The following is a 23,736-nucleotide window of genomic DNA, read 5'->3' as shown; positions in this document are numbered from 1 at the left end:
ACTTGAATCAGTTTCATAAAACACAGGTCAGGAAGAAGAAAAAAAATGACACAACTCATTGATTTGTTTTTTGTTTTACTAAAAACTCAAAATTACAATTTGTGTCTTTAAGCATGTGGTTTACTCAACATTTAAAATTCATTTATTCAAATGTTTTTTTTTTTTTTTTTTTTCCTTTCAAACTGTTTTTATTCTCAACGAGATAAAGTCACTGCTAAAATCATTCAAGTCTCCCAAACGTACCCGAACCAACGACAACGAGCCCTTGAGTAGTGTTCTTCAGGTGTTCGTACTCGCTTCCTCTGACGCTGCTGAATTTTTGGCAATAATAGTAAATCCCACAAAAGATTAAATAATAAAATAAAATAAAATAAAAAAAAACAAAGTAAAAAGAAAAATAAACATTAAAGTACCGCTAGTTCGCTACCGTTGATGCATCTCTGTACCAAAGGCAACATCAGCAAAAAGAAATTCAAATCTGTACAGGAAAACATTTGGCAAAAAGAAAAGAAACATAAAATAAAATCCACACTTTGTGTTTTTTTTGTTTTTTTTTCACTTCCTGTGATAAATATTTCAGAAATATTGCCAGTTTCTCCAAAAAAAACATATGTAATAATAATAATAATAATAATTCAACATCCACGTACCAGACGATAAAAAAAGATGAAGTGAAAACGAGATGTAAATAAAGATTCTTTGCTTTTGTACAACAACGTTCGTCATAATTATTAATCTTTAGTTACTTTAGAAATAAATTAACAAAAACCAAAAAAAAAAAATGAAATAAGGGTTCAATCATTGCACTTCAAGTCGCAACAGAAACAATAAAGGGAAAGAAAAAGAAAAAAGATCTGATTCACCCACACACACACACACACACACAAACTCCATGTTTAACAAGTGCACTATGAGTTTGTCATCGTAAGTTTTCTTTTTTTTTTTAAAAAGTCGATAGAAAGAAAAAACTGTTGAATAAAATCCGTCCTCGCTTGTGATCCGAGTCCGAGACAGAGGAGGAAAAAATTACCTGAAAGTGAGAGTGGAAAGTGTTCGATTCCCTCTGATGCTCCCTTATTTTTTCTTTTTTTTCTTTCTTTTTTTTTTAGTATTGCTCTTATATTGTAGAAGAATAGAAGTCGCATCCTGTCGGCGGCGGAGTTCAGTCGTCGCCGCACTCGTCCAAACAACAACAGAGAAACGTGAGGAAGAGAAGAGAAGATGGTGACGACAAAATGCACCAAAGCGAAGCTGAAAAAGTTTCGATGAACGAAGGAGCGAGAAGCAAATTTTGAAAAAAAAGAAAAAAAAGAGAGAATTTAACGTCCGCTCAGACTGGAAATAAAATAAAATAAAAAAAGAAAATGGTGGATTCGTTCAGAGTTTATGACGTCAGAGTCGAGAAGAATCCAGAAAGAGTGGAGCGGAGGGAAGGCAGCAGCCGAGCGAAGCCCTCTTCACTTGGCTGATTGTAAACGGTGTGTGTGTGTGTGTGTGTGTGTGTGTGTGTGTGCGCGTGTGTGTGTACCGTTAATGCATAAGGTTGTGTGTGTAAACATCATTTACATGTGGAGAAAAACTAAAAGAAGAGAATTCAAGTTGTTTAAAGTGAGTGAGTGTGAGTGGCCGACAGACAGGTGGCTTCTCTGCTGCTGTGTGTGTGTGTGTTACAGGTGCAGGTGTGTGTGTAGGTGTGTGTGTAGGTGTGTGTGTCTAACTGCCCTCGATGAGCTTGGTCAGCGTGTCGCGCAGCTCCGTCAGCTCAAAGATCTTGCTGTCCAGCAGCTCCAGCAGCGAGCGCAGGCTGGTGCGGAACGCCTCCCTCTCCTGCTGGCTGCTCTCCAGACGCTGCTCCAGGTCGCCGAGCTGAGCCTCCAGAGTCTGGTTCCTCGACTCCGTGTCCTGACACACACACACACACACACACATCGATCAATATAACGATTAATATAGGAAGTTAAAGGGATAGTTCAACATTTTGGCAGATTGGCCCATTGCCATAATCCCTATAGTCATAGCAGTAGGTTTATTACCTTTAATTGTCTCATGGGATTTCTTGGTTTCCCTCATCAAACTCATCAAATACACAATCCAACAACTCCACAACGCTCTGGTGGACAAGTTGTGACCTGCACATTCACCACGCTATGAGATAATAACACAACGTTACCAGACAGAGTTGTTTTAGAGGTAAATACAGAGACTGTTTGATGAAAAACTGTCCCCGACGGGAACATGCATCAGTGGTTTTGCATGAATTTCCCTCTAAAACAACTCTGTCTGGTAACGTTGTGTTATTATCTCATAGCGTGGTGAATGTGCAGGTCACAACTTGTCCACCAGAGCGTTGTGGAGTTGTTGGATTGTGTATTTGATGAGTTTGATGAGGGAAACCAAGAAATCCCATGAGCCTCCGTAGCGTAGCTCTGAGCAGCTCGCAGCTCTGCTCCGCCGTTCTAAAAACAGCTTGCACCAACAATTAAAGTTAGCGAACCTACTGCTATGACTATAGGGATTTGCCAAAATGTTGAACTATCCCTTTAAATTTAACATGTCAAAATTATACCCTATCAATAATCAATAAATGCATAATCAATACCAAGTGTCATTTACAGTCAGTTTGATGATAAAATATGAAAATATTCCACATATACTGACTGGTTTTGTTGTTTTTAAGTGACTCCGCCCACTACAGCTCATCACTCACTGAGTTTTCTCTCTCTGACGCTCATATTTACGACCCGTGTGACGTGTCCTGAACGCAGCATCGTCATCGTTCACTCACCTGCAGCTTCAGAGTCAGCGAGTCTCTCTGAGCCTGAAACTCAGCGGCGCTTTGAACCTCCGCTTTGAGTTGCTCCAGCTCCTGGAACAGAGGCAACACAGAGAAGATTCACTCAGAAAGTAATAACTTATAGTTACTAGTTACTTTCCCCAAAAAGAGTAAGTAGCTGAGTTACTGTCCAGGTCAAAGGCATCTCTACGTAATCTGAAAAATGTCTAGTTGACACAAACTGATGAAGCCACTTAAAGGGGCGAAACGTCTTCAAAGACAAAAGCTGAGATAACTGAATTACTACATGATAAAAGTAATTAATTACATGGAAAGTAACTATTTCATTACTTAATCACTCAAATATGTCAAATTACTTGGTCTTCCCTCCCTAACCTCCGTTTATCTAACTCCTGCTCTAACCAACTCACTCTGTGTTCCTCCACACAGACGCGCTGTATCACTCCGCCTCTTCCACAGGCTGCAAACAGCTGTTAGGCGGCGGAGTGATACAGCGATACAGTCTGTGCGGAGGAATACTGGGTGAGTTGGTTAGATCCAGATAAACTGCTTTTTCCGACCAGTTGCTGAAATGAAAATGTGTATGTAATGTCCAACACTTAAAGGGACAATGAGGAGTTTCTATTTGGTTATAAAAAAGTCTCACGTTAATGTGGATGAATCTACGTTACCCACACTTGTTAATGGGCCCATTTTAGATAAATATATCGTTTTGTCTCTACGGTATGTGATCCTCTTTGAACCTCTGACTTTAATTCTTGATGAATGAAAACATGAGTCTGTCTTGCGCCGGTCAAAGAATTTCACGGTGCGGAGGCTCATAAATGTAGTGTGAAAACGCTTCGCTTTTCCAAAACTCCTCGTTGTCCCTTTAAACAGGTGTATTATTATTTTCCTGAGTCAAGCAACGGCGCATTTTATAGTCAGTTAACAGTAACAGTGTTGTAACGGTGGAAACAGTTACTTTTTTTTTCGTTACTGAAAAAAGTAGCGCCGTTAGTGACATCGTTATTCCCGTCTCTCTCTCACCTCCTCTTTGGCCTTCAGAGCCGCCTCCAGCTCTTCTATCGTTTGGTTCAGTTCTGTCTTTTGAGATTTGATCACCGTCGTTTGGCCGCTCACACACTCCAGCTCCGTCACCTAGGAGACCAGAGTAAACCTTCATCAGTGAAGAACAAACAAACAAACAGACAAACAGACAGACAGATAGACGTCGGTGTGTGTGTGTGTGTGTGTGTGTGTGTGTGTGTGTGTGTGTGTGTGTGTGTGTGTGTGTGTGTGTTACCCTCTTGTGCAGCCTCTCCGCCTCCTCCTGATAGGCCGCCAGCTGCTGCTTCCACTGCTTCACGTTGGCCGTGGACTCGAGCAGCGCCGCCGTCAGTTTGGCGTTGTTCCCCTTCAGAGCCGCGAGCTCCGCCTCCCAGTGCTTATTGATACTGGAGGAACTGGAGGGGGGGGGGAGGAGGAGGAGGAGAAAGAGGAGGAGGAGGAGGAAGAAAAGGAAGAAAAGAGAGGGGGAGGAGGAGAAAGAGGAGGAGGTGGAAGAAGAAGAGGAGGAAGAGGAGGAGGAGGAGGAGGAGGAAGAAGGGGAGGAGGAGGAAGAAGAGGATGATGAAGAGGAGGAGGAGAAGGAGGAGGAGGAGAAGGATGAAGAAGAGGAAGAGGGGGAGGAGTGGGGGAGAGGAAAAGGAGGAGGAGGAGGAAAGGGAGGAAGAAGAAGAGGAGGAAGAGGAGAAGGAGGAGGAAGAAGAGGAAGAGGAGGAAGAGGAAGAAGAAGAGGAGGAAGAAGAAGAGGAGGAGGAGGAAGAGGAAGAAGAGGTAGAGGAGGAAGAGGAGGGAGAAAAGGAGGAGGAGGAAGAGGAAGAAAATGAGGAGGAAGAAGAGGAAGAGGAGGAAGAGGAGGGAGAAAAGGAGGAGGAAGAGGAAGAGGAGGAGGAGGAAGAGGAAGAAGGAGGAAGAAGAAAAGGAGGACAGACGTGTAAATAAAGTTATTAAAATGTCCAGAAAACCAAACTAGAAGCAGCATCGTATCCCTCCACTGGACAAACTAGTTCCAGGTTACAACACATGTTCATATCTAGAATATTTATATACAAGTCTTAGAGTAAAGTCCTGAGTTTAAATATGTTTATAATTTCACTCACACACACACACACACACACACACACACATTTCAAAAGTCACTCGACACTTTAACACAAGAGGAACTGAAGGGATGAATCTGATGGTGCTCACCTGTGTGAGTAGGGCAGTGCATTCTGGGAAGGCTCGGCTCTGGCCTCGGTGTGTTGAGGCGTGTCCGGTGTCACTCCCTCGTCGTCCGTCCCGTTGATGCTCTCCGAGGTCAGAGGTGACTGCAGGTCGCCCGGCGCCGACTCCTGGTGAGGAAGAAACAACATCAACATCATCATCATCATCATCATCGTCGTCATGGTTCGATTTCAACACAACAAAGAGTCGTTGACTTCCAGCTCTCAGAAAACGACCATCAGCTCTTCTCTCAACTGTTTATTCACTTTTTTTCCCACAAATTTCCAGCGACTAGCATCAATCAAGATGCTCAAGCTCAGATATTTGTATATGCTGCGTTTTATTTGAACTCGATTTATATTCTGTAAAGTTAAAGTATAGATACAGCTGTTTGAGATTGTGTGTGGCGTTTTTAATCAGAATTTTAAAAAGACTAATAATTAGTTAAAAAACATTTTTATCAGTTATTTTTTTTATCAATTACTAGACATTTCAGGCGACTCTGAAAAACACTGCACTAACACATCCCTCGCCCCATTCATGTGTTCTTTTCTAACAGTTGAACCTTATTTTGTACATTAAACCAGTTTGTTTCTGTGTTTATTCCTCTCTCACTCTGAATGTGTCGAGCTCTGAGTTTCTCTCCCTGTTTTTGATGATGTCACTTCCTCACAACCACATACACCTGTGATCAGTTAATTGCATGAGTGTGCTTAATATTTTTTAAAAGGAAGTCACATAACAGATGTAAAATACTGGGTCCTGATGAAGGTCAATGGACCGAAACGTTGACTTAACAATAAAAGAGCTTCAAGTGAGTGCAGGAGGGTTAGTGCTGGTTTTTTATATTCCTCTCTCACCGTCAGAAGTCTGATTTAAAGATGTGCAGTTTGTGGCTCTGACTTATCTATGAAATAATCTCTTGTTTTCTTAGAAATTAAGACCAGTTTATCATAGAACAACACAAAAAACATGTTGATTTTGTTTTTAAACCACTAGGCCCAAAACAACTCTCTAGGTCCAACACTGGAAACACTCATCAACTCAAAGTCTCTAGTTTTCTCACTTCTGTGGAAAATAAATCTTCGGTGCGGTCTGAAGAAGTCAAACAGAGCTCTGGTAGCTGAGGTCATGATGTGATAAATAATTTTCCAGGACATTTGACTTTTTTTCCCCCAGTTTTTCCAGGACGCGTGGGAACCCTGCTGATTAAAGCCGAATGTCGCTGTCTGAGAGCGTGAAAAGGAGAAGAGGAGGGTTGTCGTCAGTGGGAGGTTTTCAGGAGACGTCGGGATCATAGACGGTGACGGGGAGGTGCTTCCCAAAAGAGACAAGAGGAGAGGAGAGGAGCAGCTGATCAGATCAGATCAGATCAGATCAATAAGTGAAGGTCTCAGTTCTCAGTGTGGCTCAGGACTGAAGCCTCGGAGATAAAACCAGGCGGGATCAGAGCGGAGGAGCTGGAGTCAGAGGGAGAGAGAGGGAGGAGAAGAGGAGAAGAGGAGAAGGCTGCTGGGTCGGAGTCTCCACTGCGTTTACCTTCTTTTTACCAGGTTTGTTGACTGACAACAGATTCCTCTTTACCGCGCTGCCGCCCTGAGGAGCAGAGCAGGTCAGAGGTCAGAGGTCAGAGGTCAGAGGCTGAGTCAGCATCAGAGTCAAGAGACCGACTGGGACAAGAGAGCGTGATGGTGACGATGAAGATGATTGTCAAGATGAAGATGGTGAAGGAATAAAGGAAAGATGACTCCCATTTCCTGTCTCTCTCTCAACTCTCCTGTCCAATAAAGGTGAAAAAGCCCCAAAAAATACTTAAAAAAAAAAAAAAAAAAGATGGCGAAGGAAGTGATGGAGGTGATAACAGTGATGGTCATGATGAAGGTCTGAAGGTTTCTGCTGTTTACATCTAGTTGTGGCGGCCCGACACTCCTTTGTCATCACTGCCACTAATTCATATAATAATCAATAATAATCTACCGGTTACCGTTACTTTTTTTTGTTTTAATTAATATTTTTATTAGGAGGTAAGGCACATTAGAACAGAAAGAGAATCACATCACATCTGAAAACTGTGCATCTGGATGAATGAAGACAAGACAGGTTTTTTTTCTTTTACTTTTGTAGCCCAACAAGAACGTAATCGGGCGAAACAAGAAACAAACATGTAATAATCTACCGGTTACCGTTATGTTGTAAACTTCCTCAAGTGTCTCGATCCGCTGGACGGCGCTCAGTTTATCAATGAACAACGTCAATGAGGTCACTACATCCCAAAAGTTTAACTCCACATTGTGTTTCTGTTTCTAACCTCCTCTCTACACGCTGCTCTGCTGACGATGTCACCACCGACACGACCGGCAAAATGATCCGACGTTTCATCGAGGTGTTTTCTTATTGCTCTGGTGTGTGTGTGTGTGTGTGTGGGGGGGGGGGGGGTGATGATGATGATGATGGAGGTGATGAAGGTGAGTGTTACCTGGGAGGGAGTGCTGGTCAGCTCCATCTTCTCCTGGGACTTCTCCTTGGCCAACCGAGCCGCCTCCTTGAACTCAGCAAACTTCTCTGCAAACTGAGAGGAAGAGGAGGAGGAAGAGGAGGAGGAGGAGGAGGAGGAGGAGGAGGAGGAGGAGGAGGAGGAGCAGCTGTGAACATCTGGATACGACACGACATCACTGAGGAGTCGGACCGCTCTACGGTGGCCCAGAGAGATCAACACACACATGCTACAACTACAGAAAACATCTTCATCTATTTGACGACACATTTTTCAAAGCTGCAGTGAGTTGAGTCCTCAGGGCCACCGTAGTTTTCACAGTGGTGAGTCATTCTTTGTTTGACAGACTGTGTGTGTGTGTGTGTGTGTGTGTGTGTGTGTGTGTGTGTGTGTGTGTGTGTGTGTGTGTGTGTGTGTGTGTGTGTGTGGTGCTCTCACCTTGACCAGGTTACCCTCGGAGGAGAAGCCGAGGCCGTACACGGTGTTGGCTCGGCTGTCGGCCCACTGACCAAACTTCTGCGACGTCTTGGTGAAAGTCATGTTGGGGGTGATGGTGCTGTTGATGATGGCCTGAGGACACACACACACACACACACACACACACACACACACACACACACACACACACACAGCTGTGAGTGAGTGGGAACGGCAGCTGGATGTCTGATATCTACTGGGACTGAGGGATGTGTGTGTGTGTGTGTGTGTGTGTGTGTGTGTGTCTATTCCCACTGTTTGGTAAACAGGAAGTAGTCGATGATGATTCCAGCTCAGTATGACTGAGTGTTATTGATCGCACTGCAAAAACTCTAAATCTTACCAAGAATATTTGTCTTATTTCTAGTCAAAATGTCATTTCTAGTCAAAATAAATCTCATTATACCTAAAATAAGTATATTTTTACATATACAATACATACATAGTAAAAAAAAGTAGCTTGTTTTTAGACACTTTTTACTTATTTCAAGCCTATCTCAAGGATGCAATGCAACTGGACTTCTTCACCTCTCATCCAAGAGGCTTCATCAGTTCATGTTCGCATCTGACCAGGCTGAGACTGGTCCAACTATCTGGTATTTAACCTCTGAAAGAATATTCACAGGCTTATTTCAAGCATATTTTCACTTGAAATAAGTAGAAAAATCTGATAGTGGGGCAAGTTTTTCTTTCTTATTACAAACACAAAAAACTTCCTTTCACTGGCAGATTTTTCTACTTATTTCAAGTGAAAATTTGTTTGAAACAAGTGAAAATTATCTAAAAACAACTTAGATTTTAGGTGATGAGTCTTATCTAAAGTGGAAAGAGATTAGTTTTGACTAGAAATGAAACATTTTGACAAGAAATAAGACATATTCTTGGAAAGATTTTGAGTTTTTGCAGTGCAGTGGGATCAGCAGGACTCACAAATTTATAAAAGATCCTGAAGTCTCAACTCTTTAGATTCTGTGTTATATTTCACAATTTATGCAAATGAGCTGAATTGAATATTGTAATTAAGAGATGAGCCTTAAACCTGCTGACTCCAACACTGAGCTCGTGGCGATGAACCTCCACAAATCCATTATTAAGAAGCAGGAAACCGAACATTCATTAAATTCAGATGCTTCATGTTTATTCTCCACAACGTGATGTTTGTTATGTTACACCTCATCCTCTCTGTTGTTTTTATATAAATCACTGAATATTCATTTTGCAGATTGATGAGAGCTGGAGATTTATTTCCTGGAGAGAAGGAGGCGGTCAGTGACTCCAGGTAAAATACAGACTGAGTTTCACTTCCTGTTGTTTCTAAATGCTGAACCAGCACAAGTGGTTTTACTGGTTTTTAATAATGACTGAGTTATGAATATTCACTGAGCAGTTTCTCTAATGGAGCTTTTTCCACTTCTCTTTCTCTAAATTTATTGAATATTCTTGCTTTTATTTTCTATGTATTATCATGTTTTATCATATTATATATACAGCTCTGGAAAAAATGAAGAGACCATTTCAAAATGATGAGTTTCTCTGGTTTTTACTATCTAAAGGTTTGTGTAAGTGAGTAAAATGAACACTTTTGTTTTATTCTATAAACTACAGACAACATTTCTCCCAAATTTGAAATAAAAATGTTGTCATTTAGGATTTATTGGCAGGAAATGGCAGACCTCAAATAATATTGCAAAAGAAAACGAGTTCATCATCATTCTTCAACAACTCAACACTCATTTTTTTAAACTTAGGAAGAGTTCAGAATCAACAATGGTGGAAAAAAAAAACAATTTTAATCATAGCAGTGTTTTTTATAATCTTGATTAAATATGATTTGGTTCAGGTGATAACATGATCACTGAGTTCAGCTTGTGTTGAAATTCAATAGATACTGGAATCGAGCGGCTGCCAAACATGTAGAAGCTGATTCATTAAGAATATTTTTTTGGTCTCTTCATTTTTTCTAGAGCTTTATATATATATATATATGTTTTTTTTTAATTTATATAGTTTTGAATTTCTACTGTTTTCTTACATGGTTCTTGAATAGAAGTGTAAAGATGTTGTGCAGCTGTAAAAGGGGAAAACATGTAAATCTAACAAAAATGTGTTATGTGTCATGTTGCTATTGAGAAAAACTACATAAAAATTCAGTTGGAAAAAACAAAAAAACTTTAAACTTTAAAAGGATCATCTGAAAGCAACACTAGTAAAGTTTCTCTCTGTTTGTTTTCTTCAGAGACTCATTGTTGTCTGGACCGTGGTGTCCTCCAGCGCCGACCGACCGGCCGGTTCACCACCACCACATCTCTGCTATTTCCAGCTCAGCAGCAGCAGCTCAGCTACGTTGCTGCTTCAACAACAACAGTCAGTCAGTCACCCGGAGACGCGCTTACATAACAACAGCGGCACCAACTCCACCCCTGCACCTCTCTCTCTCTCTCTCTCTCTCTCTCTCTCTCAAGACTAAAATAATCACTGCCACATAGATATGACAGGCCGGCCGCCCCTGCAGCGCCTCAGCGCCGAGGCCGGGCCGCAGCCGGGCCCAGAGGAAGAGGAGGAGGAGGAGGACGGATCGACAGCATCACGTGTTTCCAAACGTTTCTGATGATTAGGTCAAACTTTATTGATTTTATCCCCCACTAACAAGGCAGACTTTAACGTGATTGTGTCTTTAAAGCAGAAGTAAGATGAATGTTTCTGTTAATATAAGTCTTAATAGTTATATCTTCCGACAGCAATCACTTATATAGAGTGTTTGGTCTGAAACACGGGTCTGTCAGTCACTCTGCTCCGCTGTAAGCCCAGGAGAAAACTTTCCTTGTATCCTACAACCTTTATCCAATGAGGAGAGAGAACGGCATAAAGGCTGGTTTATACCTCCGAATACGGATGAATTTCGTCCGTCCGTATCAAACGTTCTCTCCGTAACTGGCCTTCATACCTCCGTCCGGTTTAACCGTTTTTATGGACGTAACGCAACTTATCCTCTAGGCGGCAGTGTGTGTGTAATTACAGCGTCGTTGACACGGCAAATGTTGCCATGTCAACGAACGCTGTCATTACTGGCACCAACATTAAATGTATGTACCCTCTCACCAAGTCACATATCTTCTCCAAATTATGCACCATTTTTAAATGTTTAATGTTTACTCTCGTCTTCTCCTCCTTCTTTGAATTTCCGGCAACTACTCTCTTCTTCGCCGATTTTCGTAATGGAGTGACTTTTCTCTGCTTCTGACTCAATACCGCCACCCCGGTTACTGGTGGTATTGCTCCGTTTCATCCGGAGCACTCCGGATTCCACTGACGGATGAAATGACCTCCGGATACGGACGAAAGTGTCCATATCCGTTTTTACCGTTGGGTATAAATGGGCCTTAAAGGGGCGGTCCTCTCTGTGTGTGCAGCCAAGGGATGTGCGTGAATGTGGTGATGTAGGGACGAGGGCGGGGGCTGCTAACTCCATCGGCTGACAGGAAGTTAGCCAAAACGACCAGATCGCTTACTTCTGCTTTAAGATGTTATGAGCTAAAATATCACATGTTTGTCTGTTTGACACACACACACACACACACACACACCTTGGTTCCGTCCAGACTGATGATGCGATATACATTCCTGGTGCTGTCGAAGAAGTAGGAGACGGTGACAGCGTGTTTACTGGTGGGAACCCAGTTCTTCTTGGTGCTGGGGTCGATCTGGAAGACGTGGGCCCGTGTACTGAAGATGGGCTGTTCTCTGTGGGAGCAGAAAGAGAGAAAGAGGAGGAAGGAACAGAGGGAGGAGAAGAACAGATGGAACAATCAGTGTCTTTAGCTCTGTGGTCAAGCTGCCTGGAATATGCAGCGTGGAGCTGGAACCCTGGACGGAGAGAAAGAGGAGGAGGAGGAGGAAAAACAAAACAACAGACACAGTTTTATCTTCAGCCACCGCAGCAACACACAGAGCAGGAGTCTGTGACCTAATGTGACCTAAGACCGACCACCTACTGAACTGGGATCAGTGTACATGTTAAACACAACAGGATCCAAACTACCACAGAGTATTGAGAGAATAAAGTCCTAGTTTTACGAGAAAAAAGTCAGTATATGTTTAATTTAGAGGGGGAAAGTTGTTAAAACGAGGCCGTGGAGCATTTCATGAAGTTGTTTCATAAACAAGGAGATACTTAATCTTTTGCCATATCCATCTATGGTGTGTTGCACTCTGGCCTGTTTAGTTTAGACCTTCTTCCGTTGTAAGTAGAACAGCTACCGTATCCACTTACTGGTACAATTATGACTTTTTTCTCGTAAATTTACGACTTTATTCTCATAAAATTGGCACTTTTTTTCCCTCCGTAAATTTACGACTTTATTCTTGTAAAATAACGACTTTATCTCGTAAAATTGTGACTTTTTCTTGTAAAATTACGACTTTATTCTCATATTATGACTTCATTCTCATAATATTATTTATTCTACGACTTTATTCATGTAAAACTGTGACTTTATTCTCGAAGTCTGTGAAAAATGTTCTCATTGTGGCCCTGATACTCCGTCGTACCATATAGACGTGGACTGAAGTAACTAAAGAAAGCAGCAGCATCACCAGGCTCAGAGCGTGGGCTACTGCAGGACATGAACATCTGTGTGTTGTCACAACGACAACAAGTGTGCTTATGTACAAACACACACACACACTCTCCCTCTTCACACGTCAGGTTGTTGTTAAGTGGCAGCCGAGGCCACACAGACAGATTCTGTTCTGAAATTAAATCTAATAAAGCAGCAGATATTAAATTTGGCTCCAGTTTTAAATAAACCACTGATTTCTGATGCTCAAAATAAAATAAAAAAAACTTGATGGAAGCAGCTTGACGACATCATACAAACACAAAGCTGAGACTGAGGCGACCTCAGTGACCTTCACTCTGCTTCTAAAACACTGACGCTCATCTGACAAGAAAAGCTATAATAAACAAAAAAAGTGAAGATGTAAAAAGAAAAAGACCTGAATAAGAAACTCAGCCTGTAACCTGGAGAGGAGGATGGAGACAGACAGAGACAGAGACGGGGGCGTCTTTCTTGAAACCTACTGCTGCGTGTGGGCGGTGGAGATAAAATCATGGAGGAATTATACATCTATAAGAGCAGCGAAGAAAAGACCACAGGGATGTATGTATGGTGATCTCTGAAACAACAGAGTCACAGAGACGAGGGCGACCGTGTCCAGGTTTTTCATCCCACCATTTAGGCTGAATTTACACAGTTTACAGTTTTTATATATTCATTCATGTCCAACACTTCCATTTTTGTGTACAAACTGCACCTTGCTCCTGTACACTCCTATACACCCCCCATCTGTGCAATAGTTTCTTGTAAATAACTGTATATATTCTTGAAATAATTGAATGTCTCTTTCTCTTTTTGTTCTTTATATGTTTGTTTTATATCGTTTTATACAGGTGCATCTCAATAAAGAAGGCCAACATTTCCATATTAAAAATGCTTTTTTTAAAATTGGTCTTTTGTAATATTACAATTTTTTGAGCTACTGAATTTTAGGTCTTCATTAAATGTAAACCATAATCATAACAATTAAAAGAAAGTAAATAAATAAAGACTTGAAATGCTTCATTCTGTGTGTAATGGATCTATATAATGTCATAGTTTCACTTTTTGAACTGAATTACTGACATGAATAAACTTTTCCATGATATTCTATCTAATCTATTGAGCTGCATCTGTATTTCTATATTTTAGACCTACAAACTCTGGAGTAGTGAAAAACGTGACATGTTACAAAACTAAAACCCTCTTCATTCACTTCTACTACCCTGGTTGACATAAAAAAAAAGGTGACTGTAGCCAAAAGGTGACCAGTTTGCAGGTGTGATATTTGCATTCTTTTCTACTTTTTTTTTTTAACCTTGTATGCTAAAACGCTACTGTAACAACTGCATTTCCCACGTGTGGGATAAATAAACCTAGATCGATTGATTCCAGCCAACAGGATCACGTTGGTTCAGATCAACACTGAGCTCAGAGCTGCTGCAGGACGTCCAGGTCCGTCTGGCAGGTGAAGCTGCGTTTGGGAGTCGCTCACTACTTTCACACCAGCAGCACCTGTCAGGGAGGAGGCACTGAGGCTCCGATGGCTTTTGGCTTGAAAAGCAGCAGCAAGGTGTTAGAGTGCACAAGGCCTCATGTGTGTGTGTGTGTGTGTGTGTGTGTGTGTGTGTGTGTGTGTGTGTGTGTGTGTGTGTGTGTGTGTGTGTGTGTGTGTGTGTGTGTGTGTGTGTGTGTGTGTGGCAGACGTGAGCGCCCTGACGTAGCGAGGGTGAAGCGAGGCGGCGGTAACAGAGGTGACCTGGCAGCACCTGTTCTGTGTGACAGAGCTCAGCGGGCTCTGGACGCCGCACACAGACGGGGAAAAAGTAAAAAAAAAAAAAAAAAAAAACAGGCCAGGAATGAAATGTGTGTCTGCGCCGGCCGGTCTGAACGACGCTCGGTGGAAATCCACAGAAACTCGGAGCAGATTTTTTGCCTGGAGATACAGAGTCTGTTTGGAAATGTCCCAGTTTCGCCGTTTTCCTCCAGAATATTAAAGCGTAACAACGAGTCGTCTTCTCCTGCTCACAGGAAAAGACACATTTACTAAAGAAAACACAGAAAAGGAGGAGATTTTACAACATAAATCACTTTATATAGAGTAGAATATACACAGACTGAGCTGCAAACCAGGTGGAAAGTCTTATTTTGAAAATACCCCTAATTTAAATGAACAAAAAAGATAATAAATGATGATATGTGCTGACAGGGATGTTTCTATATGTTGCTGTCTATATCAAAATGCAAAATGTGCACCCATAATGCAAAGCGTGAAGCCGTCCGGTCCAGATAACTGAGATCCTGTGTCACTCTGCGCTGACGGACAAAAATAAACAGGAGGGCACTTGATCCTGCGGCGGATCAGTCGCCTCGACTCGTCCCAACGTTGGTCAATGAGATCACAGATTATATTATGGAGCCGAGGACTAAAAAACCAGCTCTTTATCTTGATGTAAATCTGGTCCTAAGACGTGTACTGTGTGTGTGTATATAGTAAGTGTGTGTGTGTGTGTGTGTCCTCCAGAGGGACCAGGTTTGATTGGCGGGCTGGGATCTCCTGCCGTCACGTCTCAGCGTGTTAATTAAGTCGGCAGAGTGGAGACTTGGCAGATGTTATTCAAAGACAGACACGGTTAATCAGAGAGATGGAGGCGGAGTGTAAAGACTGTACTGTACTATAAATATTAATGTGTGTGTGTTAAATATGTAGGATATTTGTGCAGAGACATGGGCGAGAGAGTGTTTTTTTTTTTTTCCCAGACCGAGGAGAAGAGATGAGAATAAAAGTTTTAGGGAACTACATGTGACGAGGAAAACGTTTGCCTGTTATCTGTCAGGGCGCGTTCAGGAACAACGCTCATTTGAATGGCGTTGATGATGCCGTTTACAGCGATAACGACGACAGATTTAACATCCAAATTCTCAGTCGTGTTTGAAAACAATGGGCCCTTGATAACCAGGCAGCGGCGGCGGCGGTGGCGTCAGACAAAAGAAGCCTCTCAGTTGAGTCAGTTCCTGACGTGTCAAACAACAAATCGCCGGCGCTGCTGCTGCTGCTGCTGCTGCTGTGTCTGAAGACGGTGGATGGGATGGATACGTCAGAAGAAGGAACAACAGTCTCATCGGAGCGGCCGGGACCAGAAACACTGAGTCATAAGTGGCGAACAGCTTTTGTGTTCGTGTGAATGTTTGATCTGTTCAAGGCGCAAAAACAAAAAAAAGATTCAGCACCGGCGTCAGAGTCCTGTTTGTGTTTGTGTTTGTGTTTGTTCGTCGGCCCTGGAGCTCAAAATGAACTTTTATCCACTTTTTTTAAGCCACGTTCTGAACGTCTTTGGTTTCTGTTTGAGCAGATGAAGGAGTTTAGTCACCGCATCTGAAGTGAAAAAGTAGAATAAATAAAAAGTGAGACATCCTGTGTCTGCAGAGCTGAACCTGTGCATCACTGATGTTTAAACTGAGGCTTCAGTTATAATCACTTAAAGGTGTACAGAAAAGAAAATTGAATTTGAGCCCACTTTGGGTCATAAAATTAATGTGATAACTCATCTTTCAGACGTTGTAGGCCAAACTTTGTGCAAAATTCTATTTTTGAGTAAATCCGGGATGAAAGTGTGTATTTTTTTTTCCGCATTGGATAATGCAGGCGCACGGATTATACGTCAGCCTGTACACGATTCACCAGCCACTGATATTGGATCCGTCATCCGTCATTCAAACGTCTGAGACACGCACACACACACGGAGCTCGGTCTCGCCCCAAGCTTTGAATATCCCGCCCGCTCGATAACGACCAATCAAATTCGTTTTCCTTACTCGGGTAAACTCGTGTTGCAGCTCGTGACAACTCGGCGCGACAAACAGGACAAACGGCCATTTCTGTACACCTTTAAGAACCAGTTCTCATTTAGCGATGACGGATGGAGAGAGTTTCAGTGGGAGTAATCGCACAATAATCGATTATTAAATTAATCGTCAACTATTTTGATAATCGAATAATCGGTTTGAGTAGTTTTTTTTAAGAAAAAAGTGCAAATTCTCTGATTTCAGCTTCTTCAATGTGAATATTTCTGGTTTCTTTGTTCCTTTATGACAATAAACCGAGTCTCTCTTTGGTTTGTGGACAAAACAAGACATTTGAGGATGTCATCTTGTGGTTTGGGAAACTGACACTGACATTTTTTATAATTTTTTAATATTTTATTGACCAAACAACTAATTGATTGAAATAATCAACAGATTAATCGATAATGAAAAGAAATCGTTAGTTGCAGCCCTAGTGGTCTTTGTTATAATTTGAACATATATGTACTAATATTTGATGGGCCAGATTAAAAATGTTTAACTAACTATTTCATTTATTATTATTAGTGAATTAGTAGTAAAATTTGTAGTTTTTTTTGTTTGTTTTATTTTTTATATATTCTTTTTTTTTCTCTGATTATGGATATTTAGATTGTTTGGTTTTGTTTTGATTTGATTTCACTGTTCGCACATGTTCAATCAATCAATGTTCAGGTCTCAGTTACTAATGGTTTTAAAAGGACTTTGCTCCGATCAAACTGTAGTGAGTCACTTTATATTTCACGGTGTCATTAGTCCAACAGCGTGGCCTAGATCAAAATCTGTGCCCCCGTGCTGTGTGTATTTGTGTGTGTGTGTGTGTGTGTCAGTGAGAGTGTGTGGTGATTGTTAGCCTATAATCCCTCTTCACAATGAAGCGCACTGTGGCTTTCAAGTCTCAATGACAAGTGCTTGGACAGAGGAATCTGAGCGCAGATGTTATCAGATCAGCAGTTCTCCACTTACAACCAGCACACACACACACAGACACACACAAACAGGGACACACACACACACCAGTGTTGGCAGGGTGACATACAAAGATGTGCATTCAGAGGTAACGTGTTCAGATTGGCCTCTAATTGGAAACAGTGTGATCTTCATTAGGACGTGTTACTGCTGCGGCCTCAGAATATTTCCCATCATCCTCCTCTGTCTGTCTGACTCACTCTGTTTATCACCCTCACTCATTTATACCGGCGTGGTCTGAGTTTCAATTTCAACCAGTGATATTTTTCTTTGATTTATCACTTTGTCTGTTACAGTAAATATCACCTGATACGACGTTATAAATCACAGTTTTTATATTCAGGTTAAAAAAAAATCAATGATTAATGATCAGAGCAGCTGCTGATTCACGGGTCGGATTCATTTGATAATTTTCATTTCTATATTCAGACGATAATTGGAAACGTGAAGTTCTGTCCGTCGAAGCTGCAGCTCATTAAACCCTTCTTGATTTTAACAGCGGTGATATTTTTGTGTCGTCTCAGGTTTATGAGTCTCTGACGACAGATTTATGAACGTATATATATGGTTACTCATCAGGGCTTCATTCCCAAAAAGAAACTTTTCTGGTGAGTGAAAGTGAAGTTTTGGACGATATCAATATTTTTCCCCCATGAGTTTCTCAGCTCTACACTGCAGCTGTGAAACTAAAATGATATTTCAATATGAAATATGAAAGATCTGCTCCCTGGATGTGAAGCAGCTCTGATTTCACCATCACAGCCCCTGGTGTCTAATGAACAACCAGCAAAACAGAATTTAATATCATTTTTATGCAGCTGAGAGATGTTCTTGTGTACAAAGACTACATTTCTCCTGCTGCAATGATTAGTTTTTGCTTTTTGGCAGTTGAGAAATCAATGTATCTATCAGGTTAATTGTTGCAGCTATAATACATTTTTCAAAATACTATGACCTGGACAAATGAGAATATGCACAGGCTTTTATAGCTATAATAAATATTTTTCTTCTCCTTCTCTTTACACTGGGCCTAAAACTAACTTTTTTCCGGTCCATTAAACACTCACTAGGGCTTCTTCAAATGACCTTTTAGAGATTACATACCTGGTATTTTGTATTTTGCTTTTTTTCCCACTATTCTTGATCAAAACATTACTGAAATGACTAAAAACTTCAGAATAGTTCATGATCATTCTGTTTAAACACCTGGTGGCAACTATTGCAGCTCTGAGTTGACTGAATTTAAATTACTGTTAAATAAATACAGCTGGGACTTGCTGAAAAATATGTGATGTAATAATAAGACATTTTTGTCTTTGCCCTTTTCAATTCAGCCATAAAACAGATATTAAATTACATTCAAAAGAGAATTAAAACAGTCACAAACAGGCCTAAATTTAACGTGACCTCTGCAGAAACCTGATTATTGTAAAGTTCATTATGTGGCATCGTGTTGTGTTATAACAAAGCTACAGACTTTGATGAATGTGGCGACGACAGGAGGAAACTCCCCGTCTGTCTGTCTGTCTGTCACCGACCGACGGCGGCAAAATAACCCTGCATTACTAACTTAGCTGCTGCCTGCGTCGTCATGGAAACAGCCCACGTGACTCAGGGCCGGTCATGAGCCGTGAACATCCTCCAACTCTGTGTCTCTCTCTCCCTGTCCGTCCATCCCACATGCTCTCTCGCCCAATCCCGTCCCAGTGTCTCCTGTGGGTTAACCCACTCACAGAGGGAGGCAGCGGGGTCTTGGCAGCCGGAGACCTCCAGTCTAAAACACCCATATGTCATCAACAGCACTCAGAGAGGAGAGAGAGAGACAGAGCATCTTCATATGACTATATATACAGTATATATATAAAGACAATTTAGCTTTGACATTTTCACTCTGCTTTCCTTAAGTGTCTCTTCCATCACCGCCTCCTCTTCATCTGAACACGCAGCCTACGAGTCAAAGTAAATTCTGCACTTTTTCAGATTCTCCTCGAGTTTGATCAAAAATTAAAAGGATCAAAAGGAGAAATTAAAGAAGTTATAGTAGAAGGTAACACATCTGTAAATAATCATGATAGCGTGTGAACTTTAAGGTCTCTCACAGCTCAGTAGCATCATAATAAAGCAGAGTCCTGTCTGTTTATATGTCAAAAAAAAAAAGATAAGATGCTCCTGTTCCTACTTTATGTGCTTAGATTTGAGAGTTTTAAAAATGAACAGATATTTACAACATTGCCACAGTGATACTAACTTGACTCATTTCAAAATAATGGTCATGATCTAGTTACTTCATTTTAAAAAGCATTTCTCTGAGGAGACTATTTTATATTTTGAGGTTTAGGAGATGCTGAGTGATGGACGTGGCTCCCAGACGGAACAGGTTTTATCAGTAGATTCATTTGTGATAAAAAATAGTCATTAGTTGTAGCCGTAGGCATCGATCATCTAACTGTGACGTCCCTGATTTGCGTCCAGCTGTGTCCCTCCTCTGTCCCTCACTTCCTCTCACTTCTTCTCCTGCTGCTGTCAAATAAAAGTTAAAAACCAACCAACAATAACACTTGCTTCTTATGTTTTCTATTTGAGCTCTTTAATCTAAAGAAGTTTCTATTGTATTTATTACCTCATGTTTTATTTGTCTTGTCATTAATGATTCACATTCAGTTTAGAATGATATATAGGCTAATGAGGAAATGCAGTAATTACTCCTATTTGAATAAGAAAATGTTTGGCGTCACTTTAAATATGTCTTCAAATGTCACTTTGCCCATTAATTAACCACAAAATATTCAGTTTACAACAATATATATCAAAGTAAAGCTGAGATTCCTGCAATCAATCAGATTAATTACTTCACATTAAGAACTGTATTAGTGGAGTTGTCATCTAGTAAAACAAACAAATAATAATGTGCTAGCCTGTGGATGATATAAATCCTCATTTATAACTCCGGTGTCATCAAAGTTGAATTACAATCACGACGGACTGTCACTACGCTGACAACATATGTCTGTGTTTCCACCGAGTGACTCAGTGTGTGACCTCCTGCTCTCACCAGTCGAGGGGAAAATATTTACTGGACACACACAGTTTTTAATCCGAGTGCCAACTTTCAGGAGAGGACAGCTAGTTTACAATCATCTATTATACAAGAATAGAAGCTGCAGTACTTGTCAGAGCAGCAGAGCCTGCCCGGCTAATTACAGGCTACACACACACACACACACACACACACACACAGGACATGTTCCCTCTCTGCATCTGAGGAACCGACTGTTGTTGACTGGATTATAACCATTGGCCTTGAGAATTACAGAGGATGTGCTTTGCCAGAGGAGGTAAGCACCACCACCACCACCACCACCACCACCACCCCATCCTCCAACCACAATATGACAACAAACCAATCACATGCGACATCATCTGCTTTCATCTCTGGAGTAAGAACTAGGTCGCTCTTGATCAGGAGAAATCGCCATACATCTGCAGGTCCGTCCGCCTACATGCATTGCAATGCATTGCATTACACGAGCCAAGTGCAGGAGAGAGAGATCACTGCTGACTGATGCTGATTTTAAGAGGTTTATCTCTCTATTTGGCAGCACAAAAGTGATTATAACAATCTTTTTATTAACTATACGTCCTTATGGGACAGTCGGAACAGACTGTAATCCATGCATGTGAGTTACTTCCAAAACACAACTTGAAATCATAATATACCAAATTAATACACTGTTTCCCCCAGGCGTTAATTCACCACCAGTAGCCTGCTTCATTACAGCCTATAATCTTTTGGCTTCTGTAAATCTAAAATGTCAGTGTATGGCGGCTGGGAGTTGACATAACAATGTACAGATGCTGCTATCACCAGTTCAGTGTGGTATCTTTTCTTTGCAGTTTGCATTTTCATATGCTGCCATGGTGACAGGTAGTCGGGTACGGTGGCCAGGAGGTGCAAACCAACATGAAAGCTTGAGACAAATCTACATTTTGGAAAGATTATAACATATAAAACAAAATGACATTACCATAACACATTTATAAATCCTGAAACACATTTACATTTCAGAAAACAACTTAACAAGACAGGAAACACTTTTACAAACGTCATCAACCGGAAAGGGAACGTACCAAATCCAGGGTTGACCCGGAAGAGATAACAAGAGGGGCCAATTCGAGCTGTTGTTGTCGTCGTCAATTGAGTTCATGGTGATGTTTTGCCGGTTTTATATTGCAGAATGGATAGGCTAACTCCTCTACAAACATCTAGTTAGGGCCACCAGATCAGATCACATCGATCGCTGTCCATTGGGTCACCATGAACTCTATTGGCGGCAACAACTTGAACTGGCCACTGCCATTATCACTTTCAAGTCAACCACGGATTTGGTACCGGTACGTTCCCTTTCCGGTTAATGTCATTTGTAAATTTTAGGGATGTCAGATAATATCGGCCCAATATTGGCATAAAAATGGAATATCTGTCCATACTGCTATTAGTTTTTCTGCCGATAACGAAAACCCGATAACATAATGTCTAGATACCGAATTATGTAGCGGTGAACCGCTGCTTCAGATGCACATTACTAGTTCACATGTTGAATGCATATCAGTATCAGTTGTTATCGAAATCGGTAACCAAGTGTTGGACAGAATCGGCATATCGGATATCGGCAAAAATTCCAATATCGGACATCCCTAGTAAATATGTCACAGTGTTTGTAAAAGTGTTTCTCGTGTGTCGAAAGTCTGTAGGTAATGATAATGTAATTTTCTTTTATGATATGTTAAGATGTTTTCCAAAATGTAAATTTGTCTCAAGCTTTGTAAAAGTGTTTTACATTTTGTAATTTTGGTTTGCACCTCCCGGCCACAGTAGAGACATGGGATGTCAGAAGTATGTACAGTACTTAGCTAAGGTGGCTAGCTTTACTTTGAGCTCTGCTGGCTCCAATAAAAACAAACATAGAAACACAACAGAGTCAGTCCTACCCTGACACGTTGAGTGACAATCACAGATTTATATTGCACATTATTGGAAGTTACATACCCCATTTTTGCTGGATTTAGTGGCCAAACTGGGTGGAAAACGCTCCTCTCGGTGGGTCTCCTGGAGGGGCGAGCTCCGGCTGCCCCGGTCCCCCCGGCTCTCCCCTCTCTCTTTCCCCGACTGACTGGCGATAATAAGCCGCTCTGGTCGCTGTTGTGACTTCACGGCCACGGTGCTGCTTTCAGTCCGACATGTCTCGGCTTCTCCCTCTTCTTCCTTTGCCTGTTCTTCTGGTTATGCCCTTGAGTACATTTTTTTAAAAGGGGGGGTGTTGGCTTGGTTTCATCCGAGCAAACGTGTCGGTGCATGCATGATGACCGTGAACGCACCGTAGCTCTGGAGAAGCTGCTGTCTGTGTTGTTGGCTGTTTTGCTACCAAACTCCCTCCGTTAAGGTCCAAGAGGAGGATTAACGACCTAAAACTCCGGCTGACAAGGCCAGGCAGAGTGATTTATAGCCGAGTTAAACCCGGCTTGGTGAAGCTGCCTTTACAAAAATGTCAAAAAACAAAAGTTAAAATGTCAAATTCATACCAAAAGATAGCTTCTTTAACGTTAACCGTTTGTTTGTTCGTTCGTTGCTGCTGCTAACCGTTAACGTTAACAGCCGTTAGTGTTGGTGGTGTGTGTAGTGTGCGCGCGCGGTGGAATGAAGACGATTTAAAAAAAAAAAAAAAAACGTTAACCGTTAACGTTCACCCTTCAATCTCTGTGAACCGACCGACGGCTCATAATAAATCCCTCCAGTTTCAGTCGCTGGCTTGGCTCGGCACGGCTCGGCTCGGCTCGGCTAGTCCCCACCGTCTCTCTCCCTCCTCTTCCCCGCCCCCCTCCAGACCGAGACCCGTCGTCCGCCCGAGATTAGCGAGTTTTACAGCCGCAAAATAAGTCCCTTAAGGCGGACATCTTCATCTTCATCTCCTCTGCTGCTGCTGCTTCTTGGGAGGTTAAACACAGGGAGGACAGTCGCTGCATGCTCCGGGCTTCGGCATCATTCACATCCTCCCGTTAACGTTAGTCCAGTTCATACAAGATTATCTACCGAAGAGGAGGAGGTTAGGGGGGTTTAAACTGGTAAAAACCTCCACCGCCGTTATCTCTTATCTCTCGTCGTTCGGGTTCAGCCGGTGTCAGATGCTGCTGCTGATGCTCCGTCCGTCGGTCGGTTCATCATCATCCTCTCATCCCCCCGGCCGCTGCTGCCCGTCTGCTCCCTGTCTGTCAGCCCCGGCCTCTCTCACTCTCTGTCGGCTCATTCATCAGCTCAG

General features: G+C 41.8%; 1 protein-coding gene across 1 annotated transcript; it reads right to left on the bottom strand.

Moving 5' to 3' along the window:
• Positions 1-1,345: 1,345 nt before the first annotated feature.
• Positions 1,346-23,701, bottom strand: homer1 (homer scaffold protein 1). The gene is made up of 9 exons (XM_083983866.1): positions 22,470-23,701; positions 11,600-11,756; positions 7,977-8,108; positions 7,521-7,613; positions 5,030-5,172; positions 4,080-4,239; positions 3,824-3,934; positions 2,786-2,866; positions 1,346-1,902 (listed from the first exon to the last, which is right to left on the bottom strand). The coding sequence occupies exons 1-9, from the start codon at positions 22,472-22,474 to the stop codon at positions 1,714-1,716; spliced, it is 1,071 nt and encodes a 356-aa protein (XP_083839992.1). The 5' UTR covers positions 22,475-23,701; the 3' UTR covers positions 1,346-1,713.
• Positions 23,702-23,736: the final 35 nt, after the last annotated feature.

This window comes from Trachurus trachurus, assembly GCF_905171665.1.
Source record: "Trachurus trachurus genome assembly, chromosome: 12".
Classification (NCBI taxonomy): domain Eukaryota; kingdom Metazoa; phylum Chordata; class Actinopteri; order Carangiformes; family Carangidae; genus Trachurus; species Trachurus trachurus.
Note: the sequence above shows the minus strand (reverse complement) of the source record. Positions and strands in the feature narration are given on the sequence as shown.

Bases quoted from the DNA above. Each gene is read 5' to 3' on its own strand.
- homer1 (XM_083983866.1), bottom strand. The intron at 7,614-7,976 runs GTGAGAGCACCA...TCTTCCTCTCAG, and splicing joins CCGAGGGTAACCTGGTCAAG to TTTGCAGAGAAGTTTGCTGA. The intron at 4,240-5,029 runs GTGAGCACCATC...CCCCCCCTCCAG, and splicing joins GCACTGCCCTACTCACACAG to TTCCTCCAGTATCAATAAGC.